At 37.5% G+C, this 18,496-nt stretch overlaps 1 protein-coding gene across 1 annotated transcript; it reads right to left on the reverse strand.

Moving 5' to 3' along the window:
• Nucleotides 1-3,452: 3,452 nt before the first annotated feature.
• DECR1 (2,4-dienoyl-CoA reductase 1) lies at nt 3,453-17,349 on the reverse strand. Its single transcript, XM_056331880.1, has 10 exons — nt 17,192-17,349; nt 14,346-14,548; nt 13,363-13,420; nt 13,132-13,218; nt 10,885-11,032; nt 7,666-7,765; nt 6,392-6,464; nt 4,120-4,266; nt 3,743-3,805; nt 3,453-3,645 (listed from the first exon to the last, which is right to left on the reverse strand). The coding sequence occupies exons 1-10, from the start codon at nt 17,264-17,266 to the stop codon at nt 3,586-3,588; spliced, it is 1,014 nt and encodes a 337-aa protein (XP_056187855.1). The 5' UTR covers nt 17,267-17,349; the 3' UTR covers nt 3,453-3,585.
• Between the last annotated feature and the right edge of the window lie 1,147 nt (nt 17,350-18,496).

Genomic DNA, 18,496 nt, shown 5'->3' on the forward strand with positions numbered 1-18,496 from the left:
TTAGGCAGTCGCTATAAAGCTGCTTTCTCTTGTCCTCTTCCCGAGTTCAGATGTCATGTGTGGCTAACTCAGTAACAAGCAATGCAATTGTACTTGGATAAGCACACATGTAATAACAACTTGAGATGTTCCAGATTCACTTCTTCATAGGGACATTCCTCTCCTGCCCCTAACAAGTCTAACAATAATTTTAATGAGGAAAATTAATCCAAGCCAGACTATTCCATTCTTCTGCAAAAGTGGATGGCTACATCAGAGTTAAGTTTTTTCACTGAACTAAGTGTACATATTAGGAAATATTTTATAAACTAGCTAATAATATGTATCTCTCCAAAACATTACATGTCATTTCTAAAACCTGCATCAACACATTGTATACATCTTGTCAAGAGAGAAGAATCTAAAAGCAACTAACTTGCATAGTTTGAAATGAATGTTATTGGCATAGGTAAGATAAAATAGATTACTCTTATTATAGATGCTCATTAAAATTTAAAATGTGCTTTCTGGTTCTATCACTGAATAGCATGCTTTAAAAATGTTTTGTTGTCACTTTAAAATTAATAATTCATTCAGTCATGGACAGTAAACCGGTAGAAGGAAGATACTTTGGAAGCAATACCTGTTTCTGCAAGTGATAAAAATGTTCTGTTATTGAATAAATACCCAGTATCTACCTATAAGACAGGCTTTAAGAGACCTCCCTTCAACATTCTGATTTTATTCAATTAAGCAATCCCCTCCCCCTTAAATTACATTTTCCAGTAACTCTGACTGTTCAGAAAACAGCTTCAGTCCCTGAAAGATTCACTATGAATTAAAGTGAGTTTCTCCTAGATGCAAAGTTGGCCTGAATCTCTCTGATGAGTAAAGCAATGAAGGAAAGACAAAGACCTTCTCATTTTTAATTTTCGGTCAAGAACCAGTATTAATTTTAAACTGTGAAAGTATTTTTGCATAGGAACGCACTGCCTTTTGCTGTGGAAAAGAAACATTTCTAACTGAGGTCTGTGAAGCTTACTTTCTAAACAAAGGACATCTACAAGCAGTCGTGGTTGAGCCAACGAATAGTGGCTCGGAGTGTTTAAAGCCACATAATGGATTTCTGGCATTTACTATGTCAGTAGATATTACATCTGAGCACCACACTACCTACTGCTGAAATATCTGGAAAAAAAATAATTGTAGCTGAGCTAGGCTTATCTCCCTTTTTTCCTTTGTCCCTCCCTTTTCCATCTCACGCTATCCCCACCAAAAAATGCTTCTGCTTTCAGTATCTAAAATATACACTAAATAACATGTAGGATTATGTAAAAATGTATGAGAGATTAAAAAAAAAAGTATTGTTATTACTATTTTATATGCAGGGAAGAGAGATGGATGAGTATGTGGCAGCCAGCAGTGCTCTCTAGCCTCCAAAGCCAAGTATAGACTTGATCCTAAGACTGGGAATGTGCCTCTTGCCTTGATCTTTCCCACCTGTGCCACACACAGGACCTGAGCTAGATGAAATGTGCCAGTCTCCCTGCTTCAGATGACCAGTTCCTGAGGGAATGCTGAAAAGCATACCTGCCCTGCTGTTCAGATACAAGAGAAATAACTTGAGGTCACACAAAGCCTGTGACAATGTTGGAGACTGAACATGATTCTCTTCAATCTCAGTCCAATAATTCAACCACATGACAAACCTTCCCGTAGTAAAAGTTGTACACCCCCACGACTGCAAGAGACCAGTGGGAACTTATATTTACTGACAGCCCATCTCCAGAGGATACCCTACAAAATACCACGGAGAAATACTTGATCATACTGCAGTTCACAAGCGTACCTTTGGATTTTTTTCTGAAATATATTTTTTTTTCCGAGTGTCAAAGCCTTACACGCAACTGTGTGCCATACAAACAGAAAATTTAAGCACACGCAAAGGACAACAAGCAAAGAACAGTATATAGGTGCCTAACTTCTCAATTAAATCACCTTTTGGGGAAAAGACATGGATATGTCAGAATTTGATCTTGACAGTAGACCTACCAAAACCCAAGATGCTATAAAAAAAAAAGCTTTAGATTATGCTCAAGTGACACCTTGAAGGCTGCTATGATAAACACATTTGCTTTATTTTATTATCAGTGGCACAGATACTGTTCAATTCCCCATAGGACCATTACTCTCAGGAGAAAGCTGGCATATGGAAACCTGCACTAATATAGTCCACCCTTTCAACGGAACATATATTAGCTTACTACACCTTTGTATTAAGGCAATCAAATGGTTTCAAAGTCAGACGCTGGCATATATAAGTACAGCCTGAAGTGTGGGTAGTGACAAGATTGCTGCCAGCACTTGAAGGGAGACATCCTCAAATTGGTTCTATATTACTGACTCTTAAACCACTGTATCAATTTCAAAGCACATACAGCTATATCCATGCTTGTATGTGTGGATCGTCTGGGGCTCAGGTTAAACAATTAAAAAAGAAAAAAACATGGATTTCAGGCCTCAAAGGCCAAAGGAGGTTAAATTTCTTTTAAGAGCTCCATCCCATAGTTTGAAGCAGGGAGGACACACAACTGGCAACTCCCTAATCTGGCAAATGTATTAATACTAAAAGAGGGACAGCAATAAACATTGTTTGTTTGTTTTTTCTTTGTTTGGGATTTTTGGGTTTTTTAATCATCTGCTCATTTAGGATGGATAAACTGACTAGATTCAGAGGTAATCCCACCTTAAAACTCCTTTAGTACTTTAGTTTGTGAATGGAAATGAAACCTAGGATTTCTGTAAATCTAAGCCAATGAGGTTTCAACGCTTTCAGTTCTGATTTACTGATATACTTTACTAGTCTTAAGTAAACTTTTTTTTTTTTTACAGAGAGACTCCCCTAGTCACACACACATTAACAGCAAATGATTTTTAGTTTCTAATTTACAAGAACATTAACTTAATCATGAGAAAGAGCAAGCTCCTTAGAAAGGTATTGCTAGTCTTTAAATGCCATTTTTAAAGTTCAGCATAAAACAACAGACTGAAAATGTCACCAAGAGATGAGAACAAGTTGGTTATGTCTTTCAAGATTTTTTAAGTAACCACAGGAGTTACATCCTATCTCAAGTGTACGTAGTCAAACTGGTAACTTGAAACTTTGTTATTTGCAAGTGTAGGACATTACTGAAGTGTGAAGATTATGACTGAATTTCTTAGTTTTTCTCAGATTAACAGTTATAGTCCTGAAATGCTATTGGAATTACAATATTAAGAGATACTTGCATGTATCTGAGAAAAACAAAAAGAATCCTCGGAAACATTAAAAACCTGGCCACCTAACTGTAGAGCATGGCATGGCTATATATGACAATCTAAAGAACAATAACATTTCAGTGAACAACTGTTGCTCACCATTAGCAACAGAATAGACTGTAGATGGGATAAATATACATACTATATTCAAAATATGACTATTTCAAAATACTTTATTGAAATTACCATACAAAAGATTTTTAAACTATTTTTCTATTGGTTATTTCTAAGTATTCATGAAAAAGTAGTGGTTCATTTCCAAAAATCTCCACCATATAGTTATGTACTTTAAGAGCCTTTTGTTTTTCTAATCATTGCTTCCATCATATCCCACTGCTCTTTGGTAACCTAATAAAAAAAAAGAACATTTTATTGGAATTCCATATAATAATTACACATATAAATAACTGTTTGAAAGGAAAATAGCATGCAAGGAATTTAATACCTTCTTCAAATCATTGAATTCTCCTGCCATAGAAACATATTCTCCACCATCCATTCTAATAACCTAGAAAAAGCATAAGCAGTATATTTAGTAATAGTGGGGTTTCTGTAGCCTTCTCCTATTATGAATTGTGAAAGTAAATTGTATTAATTTGGATCAGAAAAAAACATGCTCAAAATAATGTAATTCAATCACTTCTGAAAGTTCTTTTTAAAGGGACTACGCCATGCAGTACAATTAAAATGTTAATAATTCTTTTAAAGAATAATTATCAGGGGTTTTTTTTCCATTTCTGAAACCAGGGCTTTAAAAAAATATCATCAAAACTCAGACCATTGTTTAGGTTAATTGTATAAACAAGATCAACGAAAACTCACTGCTCCATTAACCCAGCTTGCATAGTCACTGCAGAAATAGGCAGCAAGATTTGCTATTTCTTCTACAGTTCCCAGACGACCACAGGGAATCCTCTCAATAAGTTTCTTCTCAAATGAGCCTGTCGGGTCAAGGCGGCTAAAAGCACCCTGAGAATTAAGAGAAACATTTTTTTTTTAAAAAAAGTTGTAACTACATCAGAAATTAAAACCCAACAGAGATTTGACTCCACATAAACAATACGGAAGTTAACATTTACGAGTAAACTGTCTACACCTTCTTTGTGTCAGTATGAGGGAAAAGAAGAAAGTAAGAAACAGAAAACAATCTCTGTTGCGCTGACATGCATCTACTGAGGATGATAAGCTGGAATTTAACATGTTTTGGATAATCATCTATGAAAAACAAAAGGGGTTAATGATCTTTGATTCCCAGACACCCTTGATAAACACTTGAGGAAATAAGCAATGTGCTGCATGGACAGGGGAGAGGAATGCCAGGAGAAGAGGATCCAGAAAGTGACAGAAATAAATTATACATGACAAAGTAAGTAATAATGAAAAGAAAAAAAAAAGTTCAGTTATATTGCAGCAATGGCTAGAACTAAATGAAGTCACTGGATGTTTTAGTATTTTAATAGCTTAGAATGGCATGGGAAATAGAAGAGGTTTTTTGTTCTTCCTGGCTCCTCCACAAAGAAAAAACCTCCTTAGGCAAAATCAGAAACATATTAGTAACATTCCTGTTAAGTTACGAGTTAAAGCACACTAATTTATATAATTGTAGTTGTATTCATGCCATTTAAGTCTTCTATTGCCATATTTTTAAATGCCAGTTTATAAGCTTAACAGTATTGTGCTTCTATGCTTGGGTTTTTTCCTATCATGACTTACAACAGGTTTTTTTTAAAAGACAGAAATGTAGAAAGCCTTGATTTTTCAATATGCTGTTTTAAGTAAAGCCAGTCTGCCTTTTTATGCTTTCAAGGGAATTTTAACTTGGAACCAGTATGACAAAACTAGTACTTTATGAAGAACACATATACCTCAAGTGGAATATACACTACTATTTGAAATAAGAAACATTAACAGGAGGTAGCAACACTGACGTTTAAAGCAGTTAACTTGCCACAAATTATGAGAATCTATAAATTAAAATGATCTTGCCATGTGATATAGTGGATACCAAAAGTTTATATGGATTCAAAAAGGAACAGGACGAACTAATGGAAGAAAAGAGATCCACCAAGATGATTACAACATGAAGAGATAACAACTGTATCAAACTCCCTGGACCATAGACTGCCAGAGGCTAGCGACATAAAGAAGAAATATCATTAAATGTTTTTCTGCTCTGGCCTAAAAATCCACCAGATACAAGACCTGGAGAACCTCTGGTCTCACCCTGTAATGTCGTTTCAGCATTCTTACAGCCCTGCTGACACCACCACTTATCTTTCTTTAAAGTCAAAAAAGGTAAAACTGAGCTGTCCAGTGTAGCATCTAATACTGCAAGAGGAAGAAAGAAAAGAAAAAAAAAAAAAAAAAAAAAGAAGCAACTCTGCACCCCTACCCCCAAAACATCAGCAAAACCAACTGTGAAACTTTTTACAGGTAGTAGTAATAACATTATTAGCAGTTACTGCTCACAATTGTAATATTTTGATTCAATGTGAAATCGATCCTCCCCTCTCCTCTTTTTTCTGCTGTCTTTTTTCTTCCTGTTACCGCTGGTCTGGATTATTTCCTTCAAACCCTCCAGTCCTCCTTTTCACTCACATCAAAGCTTCACATTTCCTTGCTGACTTAGTTTTCTCTTCCTAGTGTTGTGATTTTCAACAAAGCTAGTGAGATTCTGTTCTCATACACCTAAAAGGGATTCTGAAATTTTTGAATTGATGTTTTGTTTAAAAATGAGTTCAGGCAGAAATTAGGCACTTTTACTCCACCAAGTGTAAGAATTCATTTCACTTGACAAGCTAGTTATGTACAGTTGATAAGAATCAACATTAAATATTTTGATAAATAATTTCTTTGAAACACTAAAAAAAGGTTTCATTTATACTAGTGTAGTAGAAGGGACAGTGGCAGGTTTCAGAAGTTCAAGAAATTCTATTTTACCGAAGAACTGAGAGGTAGTGTGTTCAATATTCCAGCACAGTCTTGACTGCCAAGGAAATCATACTTGAATTTAGCAGTTACAGAAAAGGTTAGACTATCTTAAGATTGTACTACAAAGCATATTCAAGGCTGTGTTTCACTTCATGCTACGTACCTTTGTTTTTATTGGACCTGGTTGAATCACATTGAATCTCATGCCATATCTACCCCACTCAGCCGCAAGAGACCTAAAAATTCATTAACAGAATGAATCAGTATTTTAAACGCAGTACTTAATAATGCTATTCACACAAAAAACCCCTGAATCAAACATGTAAATACTAGACTTTTTCTGAAAAAGGCATTTCTACTTGTATTTTTTTTTTGTTCCTAACAAAAACAGTTCAGAGGGAAAAAAAAACCAAAATCACATTCACAAATACAGGGTACACAGGATTAATAGGTGCATCATAAACAAAGCAGTATTATGGAGCAATTCTTTCTCTCTCACAAATTACACAGGTGATTTTGGCACCTAAACTCCTTGACAAACAACTGTTAGGCCACCATCTTTCTCTGGTAATTTAGACTATCCCACAAGTACACATTTCTAACATTTTCAATATAGCTTTCACACTAGATGCTTTGAAATAACACAGAACAGATATTACATTTTGAAGTGGGACCAGTAGAATAATTTTACTTTATGGCAATGTTTTCCCTGCATAAGCAGTACTTCAGATAGATCACCTACTGCAGTGAATGAATTAGCTTGGTCAAAGTCTCTTAAAAGTACACATTTCAGTTATAGCTCTGTAGAACAGAAATCAAGACCATCACACATTCCCTCATTTTTTTCTGGATAAAGAATTCTAATTACTAAAAGGCTGCCAAACTATTTAATTTCTTCTGCAAAAGTGCAGAGGAGGATCTATTTGCTATGAAGGACTGCCCTATAGTTAATAATGTTAGAAATCCTTTTGTTTGCTGAGTAATGTGGATACACCACATTTCTGAATTGAGTGTAACTGCAGACCTTAATTTAAAATAGTGACAGGAAATCATTTCTTTACGAAACTAGACAGGCAAAGCAACAGTATACTCCACCTAAATATAAGCACTTTTCCTGAGAGAGAAAAAAGTGGAAGGTATGAGAATCTGATTACTAACTCTCTGTAATTTAAACTTTGGAACTTGCTATTGCTGAAAGAAGTAGTTCCACTTGTCCTCAGCTCATCCTTGTGATAAAAATTGTCATAATAATAGCAGTTAAGGCTTCCTTCTGTAAGAACCTGTCACTATACAATTTCTTGGTAGGATACTGGAGGATGGAAGGTTCTCTTATGAAATGGAATAGCAGGACTATACCAACTACCTCAATTTTTACAGACTCATTACCCTATCTCAGGGACGTGGAAAGCAGAACACACATTTTGCTGTATTACTCACTTGCTCATTGCTTCTACACCAGCTTTGGCAGAGGCGCTTGGCAACACAAATCCTGAACCACTCTCTGCATAAATTGTTGTAATAGCCAGGAATGCTGCTCCTGGAAGTTGCAAAAACATTTTAAAGAGACCCCACACCAAACAAGGAAAAAATGCATGAAGAACAAACTCTGAACTTAAGAGAAACGCAACCTCAGTGAGAATAAAGTTTGCAGCTCAAGTGTTTGGGATGCCATTTCACTCCCTGTTGTAAAAAGATATTTTAAAAATCTAGTCTTAGAAGCTTTGCTTTTAAGCCCTTTTATTTCAATTCCCTCTTTTGCAGGAACGTTAAGAGTTGTTTCATGTAAGCATAAATAGCTATTAATTAGGCTCCAAAGGTCTAAACCCTCAGACTTCTACTGATAATGAATTTACATGTGCAACTCAGTCTAACTGGAGTGAAGGTCTAAGGTCTTACAGTGTCTTTTTAGAAGCTGCCCTAGTCTAGTAGTCACCAACCAGGTAATCTGCCCTAATTTCACCAATTCCTGGCTGAAAAAAAAAAAAAATATCAGCACTAATAATTAGGATTAGCATAATCTTATAATGACACAGTTTAAGACTTGAGTTAAAGTTTATGCAGGGAAAAAAGTTTAAGAAATTTTCAGAAGCTTTTTCTGCAATAGAGCTTATGACAGTTAAACTTGCATTACTTTTTCCCATTATTATCACAATAAACTGTATTATAAAAAGACCACTTTCTTTTATATATTTCATAACAGATTTAGCAAAAACATGGAAACTGCAACTGTTTATTCAATCTTTCCTTTACAGAAGCCTGCAAATTCCAATTATCTGATCAATGACTAGCATGAACTTAATGGAAATGGAGGACAAGGGATGATAGTTCACTACTTACGCCACAGTAACTAAAATAACTGTTCTAGTTACTGTATCTTAAAAATAATTTAATTAGAATAGCTACCCAAGGGATATTTCTAGAACAATATATGTTACTGATAGAATGTATGTGATGATGAAGTAGAGACTCAGTTAAAAAATTACAGTATTCTTACACAAAAGAAATTGAAAAGAACCATAAACAAGCACTGACAGAAATGCCAGCAGATATCCAAAAGCCATGGACTATACTTATAAAAAATTAGTCTACAGTGAGGAACTTTGAAAAGGAAAATTAACACAGGCAAAAAACACAGAACAACTGAAGTTTTCTAGAGCTGATTGTTAATTACACATTTTTCAGAATTAAACCACAGAATTTTTAAAACACAGGTTAAATAGAGGTGAGTTGGGTGGACTAAACACAAAAGGAAGAATGACTGATAAATGTATAGTTCTGAAGTTTAAAGCACACTTCGGCTTATACACAATTTTTACTCCTAAAGCCTATATTCATAAAACGGACAATATCTAACTCCTATCATTTTGTAAAACTTTAGTGCATAAATAAATAATACACTAGCAATTACAAATCCCTTTTTAAATACCGGTACAAACTTAAAAGTCTAAAAGCAGAGCACTGTTATTATTTACCAAATCAGGTTTATTGTAGGTCACGCTGCAGACCTAAAAAATACACCACTGCTTTAGTAACTGCTAGATGTCCAGCATCCTCACAGACTGTTCTAAAATATTTGCATTGAGTAGCATCTCCAACACTCCAGAAACTAAGGTCTGCATTCAAACTTAAAACACCAAGCAAGTAAATAGAAAATGAAGGTGGAAAATAAAGAGGACAAATGAGTACACTTGATCTACTTGCAAAAACATGTCTCAAAGAAAGCTTTAAATAAAGCCTTACTTACAGACGGAGTCCCCTAGAAAGAAGGCATGCAAGTAATAGCAAAAGAAATTAAAATGTTTTGGAAGCTTAGAACTGAAAGGAAGAGAGTCAACAAACTGAAGGCGAATGACTCCTGGATTTTGCCGAATTTAAAGGGTGGAAGCAAGGAAAGTAGTTTTTCATTCAACAGCAGCAGAGGCAAAGGCATTTTTAAAGCTGCATTTCATATTACTGCATGCACCTGGAAGACCATAAAACTATTACAATAGTTTGCTACAATGATATAGTAAGACAGAGTTGGGGACAGGTTTTTAATGCGGGAATATTAGCACTAGAATGGTGGAAATTATATTTTAGCAGCACATGAAAAAATATGCGGGAAATACCTTTTCAACTGACCAAAACTGTTACAGATTTACTGAAACAACACTAACTTTATATGGTTATCATTAAATAGTATAACCCCACTGAGTACTTTTCGGAGAGGTATTTTGAAGAAATTGAACTAATTCAGGAGTTAGGAGAAATACAGTGCAAATACAAAAGGATTATTTCAACACAGTGGCTGTACCTAGAAAACAAGATTCAGAAGCGAGGGCACATAATATACCTCACTGCTTTTAAATGCTATTTGAGATGATGTCATTCAGATCAAAAATTAAGCTCAATGTTTTCCGATTCATAACTAGAAGATAATATAAAATGAAAGCATATAATTCTTTGCATATAATCTATGTTGTAACATAAAATAGCATGCATTATCTTTCCCTTAAAGACAAGAATCTGGTTAAGTAAATCTTTAGCTAAACAGTATATAAAAAAAAACTATCACATTTTTAAGGTAAAGGTAAAATAGTGGATTACACTCCTGCCTAGTCTAGAACTAAGAATTATACCCAGGAAAATAAAACCTAGTAGCTATTTCAATTTTTAATTTTTTTTCCAAATTATCTCAAAGGTAATATTCTCTAGTGCTATTAATCAAATACCACAGCTGTGGTATTTATTTATTTAAGTGTAGGAGGAAAATTCAAAGTGATATCCTGACTTGCTGTTCACTTATATAAATGCTACATGTTCAGTTGCTCAATGAAACCAACATATAGAAGACTCAAATGAAGTAACAGCATGTTTTACACAAAACCTAATTTTCTGAATTTTAAAAACATTTTACAACCAGTACAAACTCTGCATTCAGATTTTTATATTCAACTTCATGGCCTCTGGGTCCAATTTCAACGGCACATTCTACAATGAAGTAATTGCTATCCAGTTCTACTGAACTGGGTTTCTACTGAAAAAAGTTTCTTTCTAGAAAAGATTTAGATTGTTAAAAATTGTGTTCCTTTTCAAACTCTCAAAACTGGCTATAATAATGGTAAGGTAACAATGTATCAAAATGCTTAGTTACCATTTATCTTATGTTTAAGATACCTTTTTTTACTTTAATGAGCTCCTTTCCGATTTCCAGAGTTATAAAAGCAGTACCATTAAGAACAATATCAGTTATTGTTTTCCATGCATTAGCAGAAAGTCGTTCAGAAGGGGAAATAAAGTTTCCAGCTGCATTGTTTATCACAACCTGAAACACAAAACCGAAAAACTAAAAGTTAACTAAAGACAAACTTCCTGAGAGAAAAGCAAAGAATTTACAAGGAACTTCTTAGTGTTTCTAAGTAGAAAAGTAAAAATATCCCCATCAAGGTGGTGGGGTTGGTGGGTGGAGAGAAAAAAAAACCCCACAACTTTTTTCAAATCAATGTTGCCTTTCTACAAACAATAATTAGGCAGAGGATACTTTCGATACCATCTGCTTAGCCATTCAAGCTAGCAAGTTAGATATTGTTTATTTTTTTTAAGAGGACTAAGCATCACATAAGCAGTTTTTAAACCAAAACTTCTGCAGCCGGATCTTGTGTATTTAATATTAATATAATGTGCTGAAGCAATAAAATGAGTTATTACTTATTGAATGGCACCTAGATTCATGTAGATTTGCACACAAAACAAGTCTTTGTCCTGAAGAACTTCTGGGCTAAATTAAGACATTAGAATTTTCAATAACAAAACAGAGCACAGCACATACTGCATTAATATAAAACAAATCACTTTGTTGAAGCCATAAATTATACATACAGATGGCAAATAAAATTTAAAGGCCTTCCTAGAGTTTGAAGGGGAAAAAAAAGTGAAATCCAAACACCTCAAGGCACTGGGAAGGTTACTTGAATCACTTAATAAATACAGTGAAGACAATAATAAAACTAGTGAAATAAGGACGGAATGATACAATCTTTGTAGTACGTAGATATGTAAGACTGCCAGAACAATTCATATGACAAGAGAACAATTGCTTTCTAATTGCAAGTAACAATCTTGGTGATGGAATGAACAAAACAAAGCTAGAAGAAATATGATACTGCCATTAAGATCTGTCTTTGAAATCTCACCTCACAGTGGCAGGGATACCCAGGCCTGCAGTATTCATAACCTTACATGTCATGTCTGTCACCAAGAGAAAAACTAGACAAAAAGAACCGAATATTCAACTTACTGTGCAGTCACTCTTAAATACACAGAGTATGTGAAATTAAAGAGAAAGGAAATGCTTGTAAAGACCAGGTCATGGGGTGTATTTATTCAGAAAATTGGTGGTGTACTAAAAATGCAATACACAGGAAGAAGTCTCCTCCCTCTCTGGACACACTTAAAACCTGGAGATTGTGATGTGCTTTGGCCAAAAACTGCAGTAACTAACAGTCAAAATAATATCCAGAGTATCATGTCTACAAATCAGGACAGTGAGCTGCTTTATTTTATAGCACTGTTATAGCATACAGCTATGAGAAATAGTTTCTCCACTTCTTAACACATTTAGAACTCGGCAGGTTCTCTTCCATGCCTGTAGGAAGCTACTGGTGAATGCAAAATATCTACAATATATGACAGTGTTAAATCTACAGTAACCATTTCTAAATCTCATTGACTCCTTTACATTGACCGTAACATCCTCATCACACTTTCCATCAGCTACCTGAATCCGAGTTGTTTCTCCAACAAGCAAATCAGAATTTGGTGCCTATCATTGCTCAGACTCCACCAGACCACCCTTCTCAAAGCAAATCTGATGTAAAGAGCTCTGGTTTGGGTCAAACTATCAAAAACCAGATGCTTAGCCTGACTGAAGATATTTTTCCCTTGATTTTATAAGAACTTAAGTCTTCAAGTTGGAACCTTCTTTGTGTATTTTAATAAGCTAAGCAAGGACCAAGGAAGATGTTTATGATTACTTCCATTTCTGATTTGTGAGACATTCTGTTAGTAAGCAACAAGTGTAATTCTGTAGTAACACAGGTAAACCTCCTGAAAAGGTGAATTTAAGGGCAATAGTCTGTTCACTTAATTAATGAGCCCCATAACAATAGTTGTACTGTTTACAAAGAAAATGTTAGTCCTCAGAGTAAGGACAACAACGTTTTGTCTATTTGGCCACAAAGTATTTTAAGAACCACAGAAATAGTGACCAGTCTGTGAAATTAGCTTCATCTTGAAATCTAGTGTCTACTTTTTGTCTAGTGTCTCTAGATTCCCTTAACCTTCTATCATAGTAATTTTCTTCATACCTACTATGCAGAATATTTTGAGTAATGACAACTGAAGTTCTTTCACTAGAACACTTACATCAGGATGTCCTGCCACTTGGATTAATTCGGCAACAGCATTCTTAACTGAAACTGGCTCTCTCACATCACACTGGATGGCATGAACCTAGATAATAATGGAAAGGCAGTTATAAGACTTCAAAACTGTATCCCTTACAAATTAAGCAATCCCACAGAAGCATGTACATGCATATAACTCCTATAACCATTTAAAGTATAACAACACATTCACAATTCTGTAAAAATTTACCTTATTGCCTGTTTTAGAAGAAATTTCTTCTGCTGTTCCTTTCAAAACATCAAGCTTCCTAGAAGTAAGTATACATCACTAAATTTCAATTAAATACAACTACAATTCAGATTAATAAAATCTAATTATTTTTTCTAAGCAAATTGAGCTAAACTTAGAATAGGTGCATGCACACATACATGTTGTTGACTGAGCTTTAAGACAAAAAAACCCTATGCTTAGCCACTAACTTTCTGAGAAAAAACTTTAAATCTAAGTAATTTCTGATTTATTACAGTAAAAGACACAAGCTGATCAAATGTGATAAGCTAGGAAAAATATTTTCATTCTGAGTACATAATCATAACAAACAGGTTTTGCTACTACTGTACTGGTATTTTAGAAGAGACATGCATATTGAGATTTCAAACTAAATAACTAAACCACTGTTTGGATGAATGTCATGACACATGTTTAATTTGATTAAAAATGAGATTGGTTTTCCAGTCTTTAATGCAGTGCTATTTAAAACAACTGTAGAAAGATCATCTTCATTAAGGGAAAAATCAAGGCTGTTTTTAAAGTTGTAAGAATTAAAAGGAATGGCTTTCATTTTTTATTGCAATGCAAATCTGTATCAAGAACACCTGTAATAATACATGCAAAATTATCAATAATGGCCATTTCAGATTTTTGTTCTCTTTCAGGCTTTAGCTGAATTTATGCATAATATTCTGGGCTGTTTATTTTGCTGTCACATTTCATGGAAGTGTGTTTAGTTTATTTTTTTGTACCACTGGTTACACCATTAGACATACGTAGATGGATCTGCAAGTTTCTGGTATTTACAATATGACATTATAATTTAAAAGTGTACTGAGACAGAGTAAATAGAATAAATTTATCCAGTTCATGAAGAAGAAATTAAGATTTATTATGAAAAAGAAAATAGAGCTTTTCAGCACTCAGTATGAAAATTCTAAAACATGTTCATTAATATTTACCGGCTTGCTATAACACACACGGCACCTAAACTGGACAAAGTTGTTGTCATCCCTTTGCCAATCCCAGTACCTCCACCAGTTATAAAGGCCACTTTCCCTTGAAAGGTATTTGGTGGCAACATCGCTTTTTGAAGAGGTGAAAAGAATGCAGCTTGCGGTGCATTGCTGTCTTGATGCAGCACATTTGGCCCACGGCTGAAAAACTGAAAGAAAATAAGAGGAAGGTTAGTTTTTTCTCATTTCTGTATACAGGACTGTTATGCAAGATGACATTTACTTACGACAGTGGACATAACAACCATAACTGCCTTACTATAAACTGAGTGCAAGAATTATTAGATTGTATTATACATATGGATCTTCATATAAAAGCTAATACTAGACTAGTAAAGCATCTGAGCTATTCGACTTCCCATTCCAACTAGACAAGGGCACTTCAGTACTACGTCTAGTGATTCACTTTAATAAGAAAACATTCCATTAATGCAATGACGAATTTGTAATGTCACCAAGAAAGTCACAGCAAAAATAGCCAAGAGGATATTTCTGGCATCCTGAAACACTGAACTAACTCAAGCCCTCAACTAAATACTGAAGTAAATGCTCTGGGAGAGCAGCATCACAGTAACAATTCTGAAATTTCCAAATTATTTAGAATGTAAGTGTTACCTTAACCTGAAGCTGTAAATACTTCTAAGTATGACAAAACTAGACGTTCTATATTTGATGTACAAAAACTTAGGATAGTATGAGTTATATTTATTTTCTCTAATACTCATTTGTACTTGAACCTTTAATGTATTTAGCTGAATATAAAAAGTCTAGTATAATTTTAGGGAAGAACAATGAATGGTTAATCTTGTATGGTGGTGTTAATAAAAACATGCAATTGTTCAACAGGTTGACGTGAAGAAGAAAAGTTATTTTAAAATAATAAGAACAATACGTTGTAATATTTTTACATTTACTAACATTTTCAACACTAAAATTAAGACATAACATTTTTAGTGGTAGCTGAATAAATAATCTGAACATGCCACAGCTACAATGCACTGGAGTGAGGGTTTCACAGAGCTTAAAATTGGTCTGAGAAAGTGTGCATGTGAATCCTTCTGTGTGATAATATATTTGCATATGAGTAACACAGGTGAAAACAGAAAGAATAACGATGGAATTACACTGCCAATTTAACAGAGCTCATGTTCCAAAGAAATGATGAAAGAAAAACTAAAGAGTGAAGAAGAGTGGTAGGTGCTATGTAGAAGAAAATAAAAGTAAAGCTGAAACTAAAGCTAGAATTATCACGAAAGTAAAGCAATGCTGCAAATGTACTTTAGGGATTCTTCCTGGAACTCGGACTCTTCAGCTACAGTTTCTCACAATGAGGAAAATAAACCAAAGGTGATTCTAAGAAACACAAGCAGCTCAAATGGAAAATCTAAAGACTCACAAGATTTTTCTGAAATAACAGAATTCTACACATCAGATCTGCCACCAAATGTCTGTGAAATACTGTTGATTATTTTTTTTCCCCCAATGAAAATAAAAATCTGCATATTTTCACAGAGTACCTTTTTTTTCCTCCACAGAATACTATTAAAGCTCCAGGAAAGGAGGGTGCGAATATTCTTTTCTGAGCCTTTCTTAGTAGTTCCTACTCAACACATCTCTTCGGGTAATGCAGGGAGAGAGAAGGGCTCCCTCCAGAGAACCTCAGCTCATGGCAGACACTGCAAATCAAGATGGCATTTGAACTCCCTCTTCCTCCAGTCTCAAGGACGTAACTGGAGGTAACCCACACACAGTACTGTGTCTCCCTGACCTGTTACTTGCAAACATAGCCCACTCATCTTGGTCACTGCTACAGAAACTGTGCAAGTAGCTTTTCTCCTGCTCGGGGGAGAAAGATGAGGGAACAGGCCACTGCAGGGGCGGACAGCAAATCTGCACCAAGACTAATGAAGTACTGTCACATATCAAGCAGCCAGTAAAGTTGGCATAATTCAGAAATCTGTTCATGAGACTGCTATTGCCTCATAAGTAGCTTGCACAAGGGGCTTCCATGACAGGATTTACTCAGTTTAATTATTTCACTTTCTAAGGTCAGGGTTTTAAATGAAACTTCAGGTGTAAACACAGACATAAAGAAGCCAGGAAACAGCTTCAAAACAAACAAAACCCACGAACAAACCAAAAAAACAACCCTCACCCAGGGGGTCCAAGTGAATCACGAAATTACTGCAGGCGGCCCTCTGAAGCTGACAAGCCACCGCCGGGGAGAAGGCCTGTGCCTGGGCAGAAATCGCTGGATACGGCTTCCAGCAACACCCACACGAGTCAGGCACGGCACCGTTCGGACGGTAACATTCAAACCACTTTACCTACACCGCACTGCGTAACTTCGCTGCGGAGACCAACGCCTCCACAGCCCGCACGGAAAAGGGAGAGGCGGGAGCTGCCCCGCGGCGCACAGGCCGCCCCTCTAGCCAGGGCTCCGCGGCCGACAGGGCTGGCGCGGGCTGCGAAGGGAGCTGAGGAGAACCGGGGGTCGTCCCCGCCCTCGGGGGGTTTCCTGGCTGTTCCCCCGAACCCAAACAGCCGAGGCTCCCCTCCAGGCAGGGCCACCCCTCGACACCGCTTCGACGAGAGGGCTCTCCCCGCGGCGGCGGCGGGGGCCGTGAGGCGGCCGGGCGGCCCCGGCCCGGCGGGCAGCACCGCTCGCAGAGACCCGCCGTGCCCTCTGACGGGACAAGGGCGCCCGCGGGGCAGTGGGGCAGGAGATCGCGGAGCTCCCCGGAGGCGGCGGCCCACAGCCCTCGGCCCCACCGGAGCAGGCAGCGCCTTACCCGCCGGATGCCAGAGAAGCAGGCCGCGGCACCCCCACGGACGCCGCGCCGCCCCAGCCGGACCGCCGCCGCCATCTTTCGCTGCCCAGGGGCCGGGAGCGGCGGGGGCCGGGCTGTGCGCCTGCTCCGTGGCCAGCGCCCGCGCCGCGGCGGCTGTCGGTCCGGCCGCCGGGCCACCCGCGGGCCCCGGGCAGGCGTGGGCGGGCTGGCGGTGCTGGTGCGCCGCAGCCGCGCCGGCCTGAGCCACCGAGCTCGGGAAAGCAGCGAGGCCGCGGCTGCAGCACCAGAAAGGGGGTCCCGCGCCCGCCCTGGGGGCGCCTCGCCCGGCCGCTGCCGCCGCCCCGGGGGCTCCAGTGGCAGCTGCGAGGGATGGGGTGTGCTCGGTTCTGTTTATAAGCTTCACGGCGTTGGGCTTTTTAAATTGCAAATGGTTTATTCAGTGCTGCTTGAAGGACACTGAATTACTTTTTTTTTTTTTTTTTTTTCCTTGTGCGATCTAAAACCAGGAGTTGATGTGCCTCCTGTCCCCTCAACATGGCTTCTCTCTCTCAGGGGGTCTTGGCAGTTCTTGGCACGTGTTCTTCGGGGAAAGGGGTTTGTTCCAGAAGTATGAGAAAAGCGGTGGCACAGCAGGCTACTGATCAGGATTTCACGTAGAATGGGTAACACATGGCCTGATTTGGAGTGAGATTGTGATGAGTTCGTTCCAGAGGCTCCAGGCTGGTGCCACCACACGTCTCCACCTTTCATCTGCTGTGAAACAAGGTTTACCGGAAAAAACATGATTCCTCTTTTCAAATGCAGCACTGTCAACGGAGTTCAGAAAAGGCCTGAGCAGTCTGTGAACTTTAAATCATAGAATCATTTAGGGTAGAAAAGACCTTTAAGATCATCAATACCAACCATTAACCTAGCACTGCCAAGCCATGAAATAGGAAACATAGGCAAAATGTTGTCCAACAACAGCACGGCCATAGATCATGTCAAATGAAGTCACCAATCTACAGGGGATTATGTTGAGATAACAAGGCATTTGATTTATCCCTGTTGAGTACATAGACTGGCCAATGGGAAAGGTAACGATAGACTGACTATCCACCCTTTTGCACAGTCTGGGTAACAAGGCAGAGAGTCCTGCAGAGCTGTATCTGGCCTAGCACAGGAGCTGTAGGAAGCTATGAATTCGGTAAAGCTGCAGGTTTTGAGGAGAAGAGACCACGCCAACAAATCTACACTGTTACACAACTTGGCGTGAAAGACAACAAACCCATGAGTGGGTCTATGCTACCAACTTTTGAAGTAAGA

The sequence above is a fragment of the Falco biarmicus genome, chromosome 3, assembly GCF_023638135.1.
Source record: "Falco biarmicus isolate bFalBia1 chromosome 3, bFalBia1.pri, whole genome shotgun sequence".
NCBI classification, from domain to species: domain Eukaryota; kingdom Metazoa; phylum Chordata; class Aves; order Falconiformes; family Falconidae; genus Falco; species Falco biarmicus.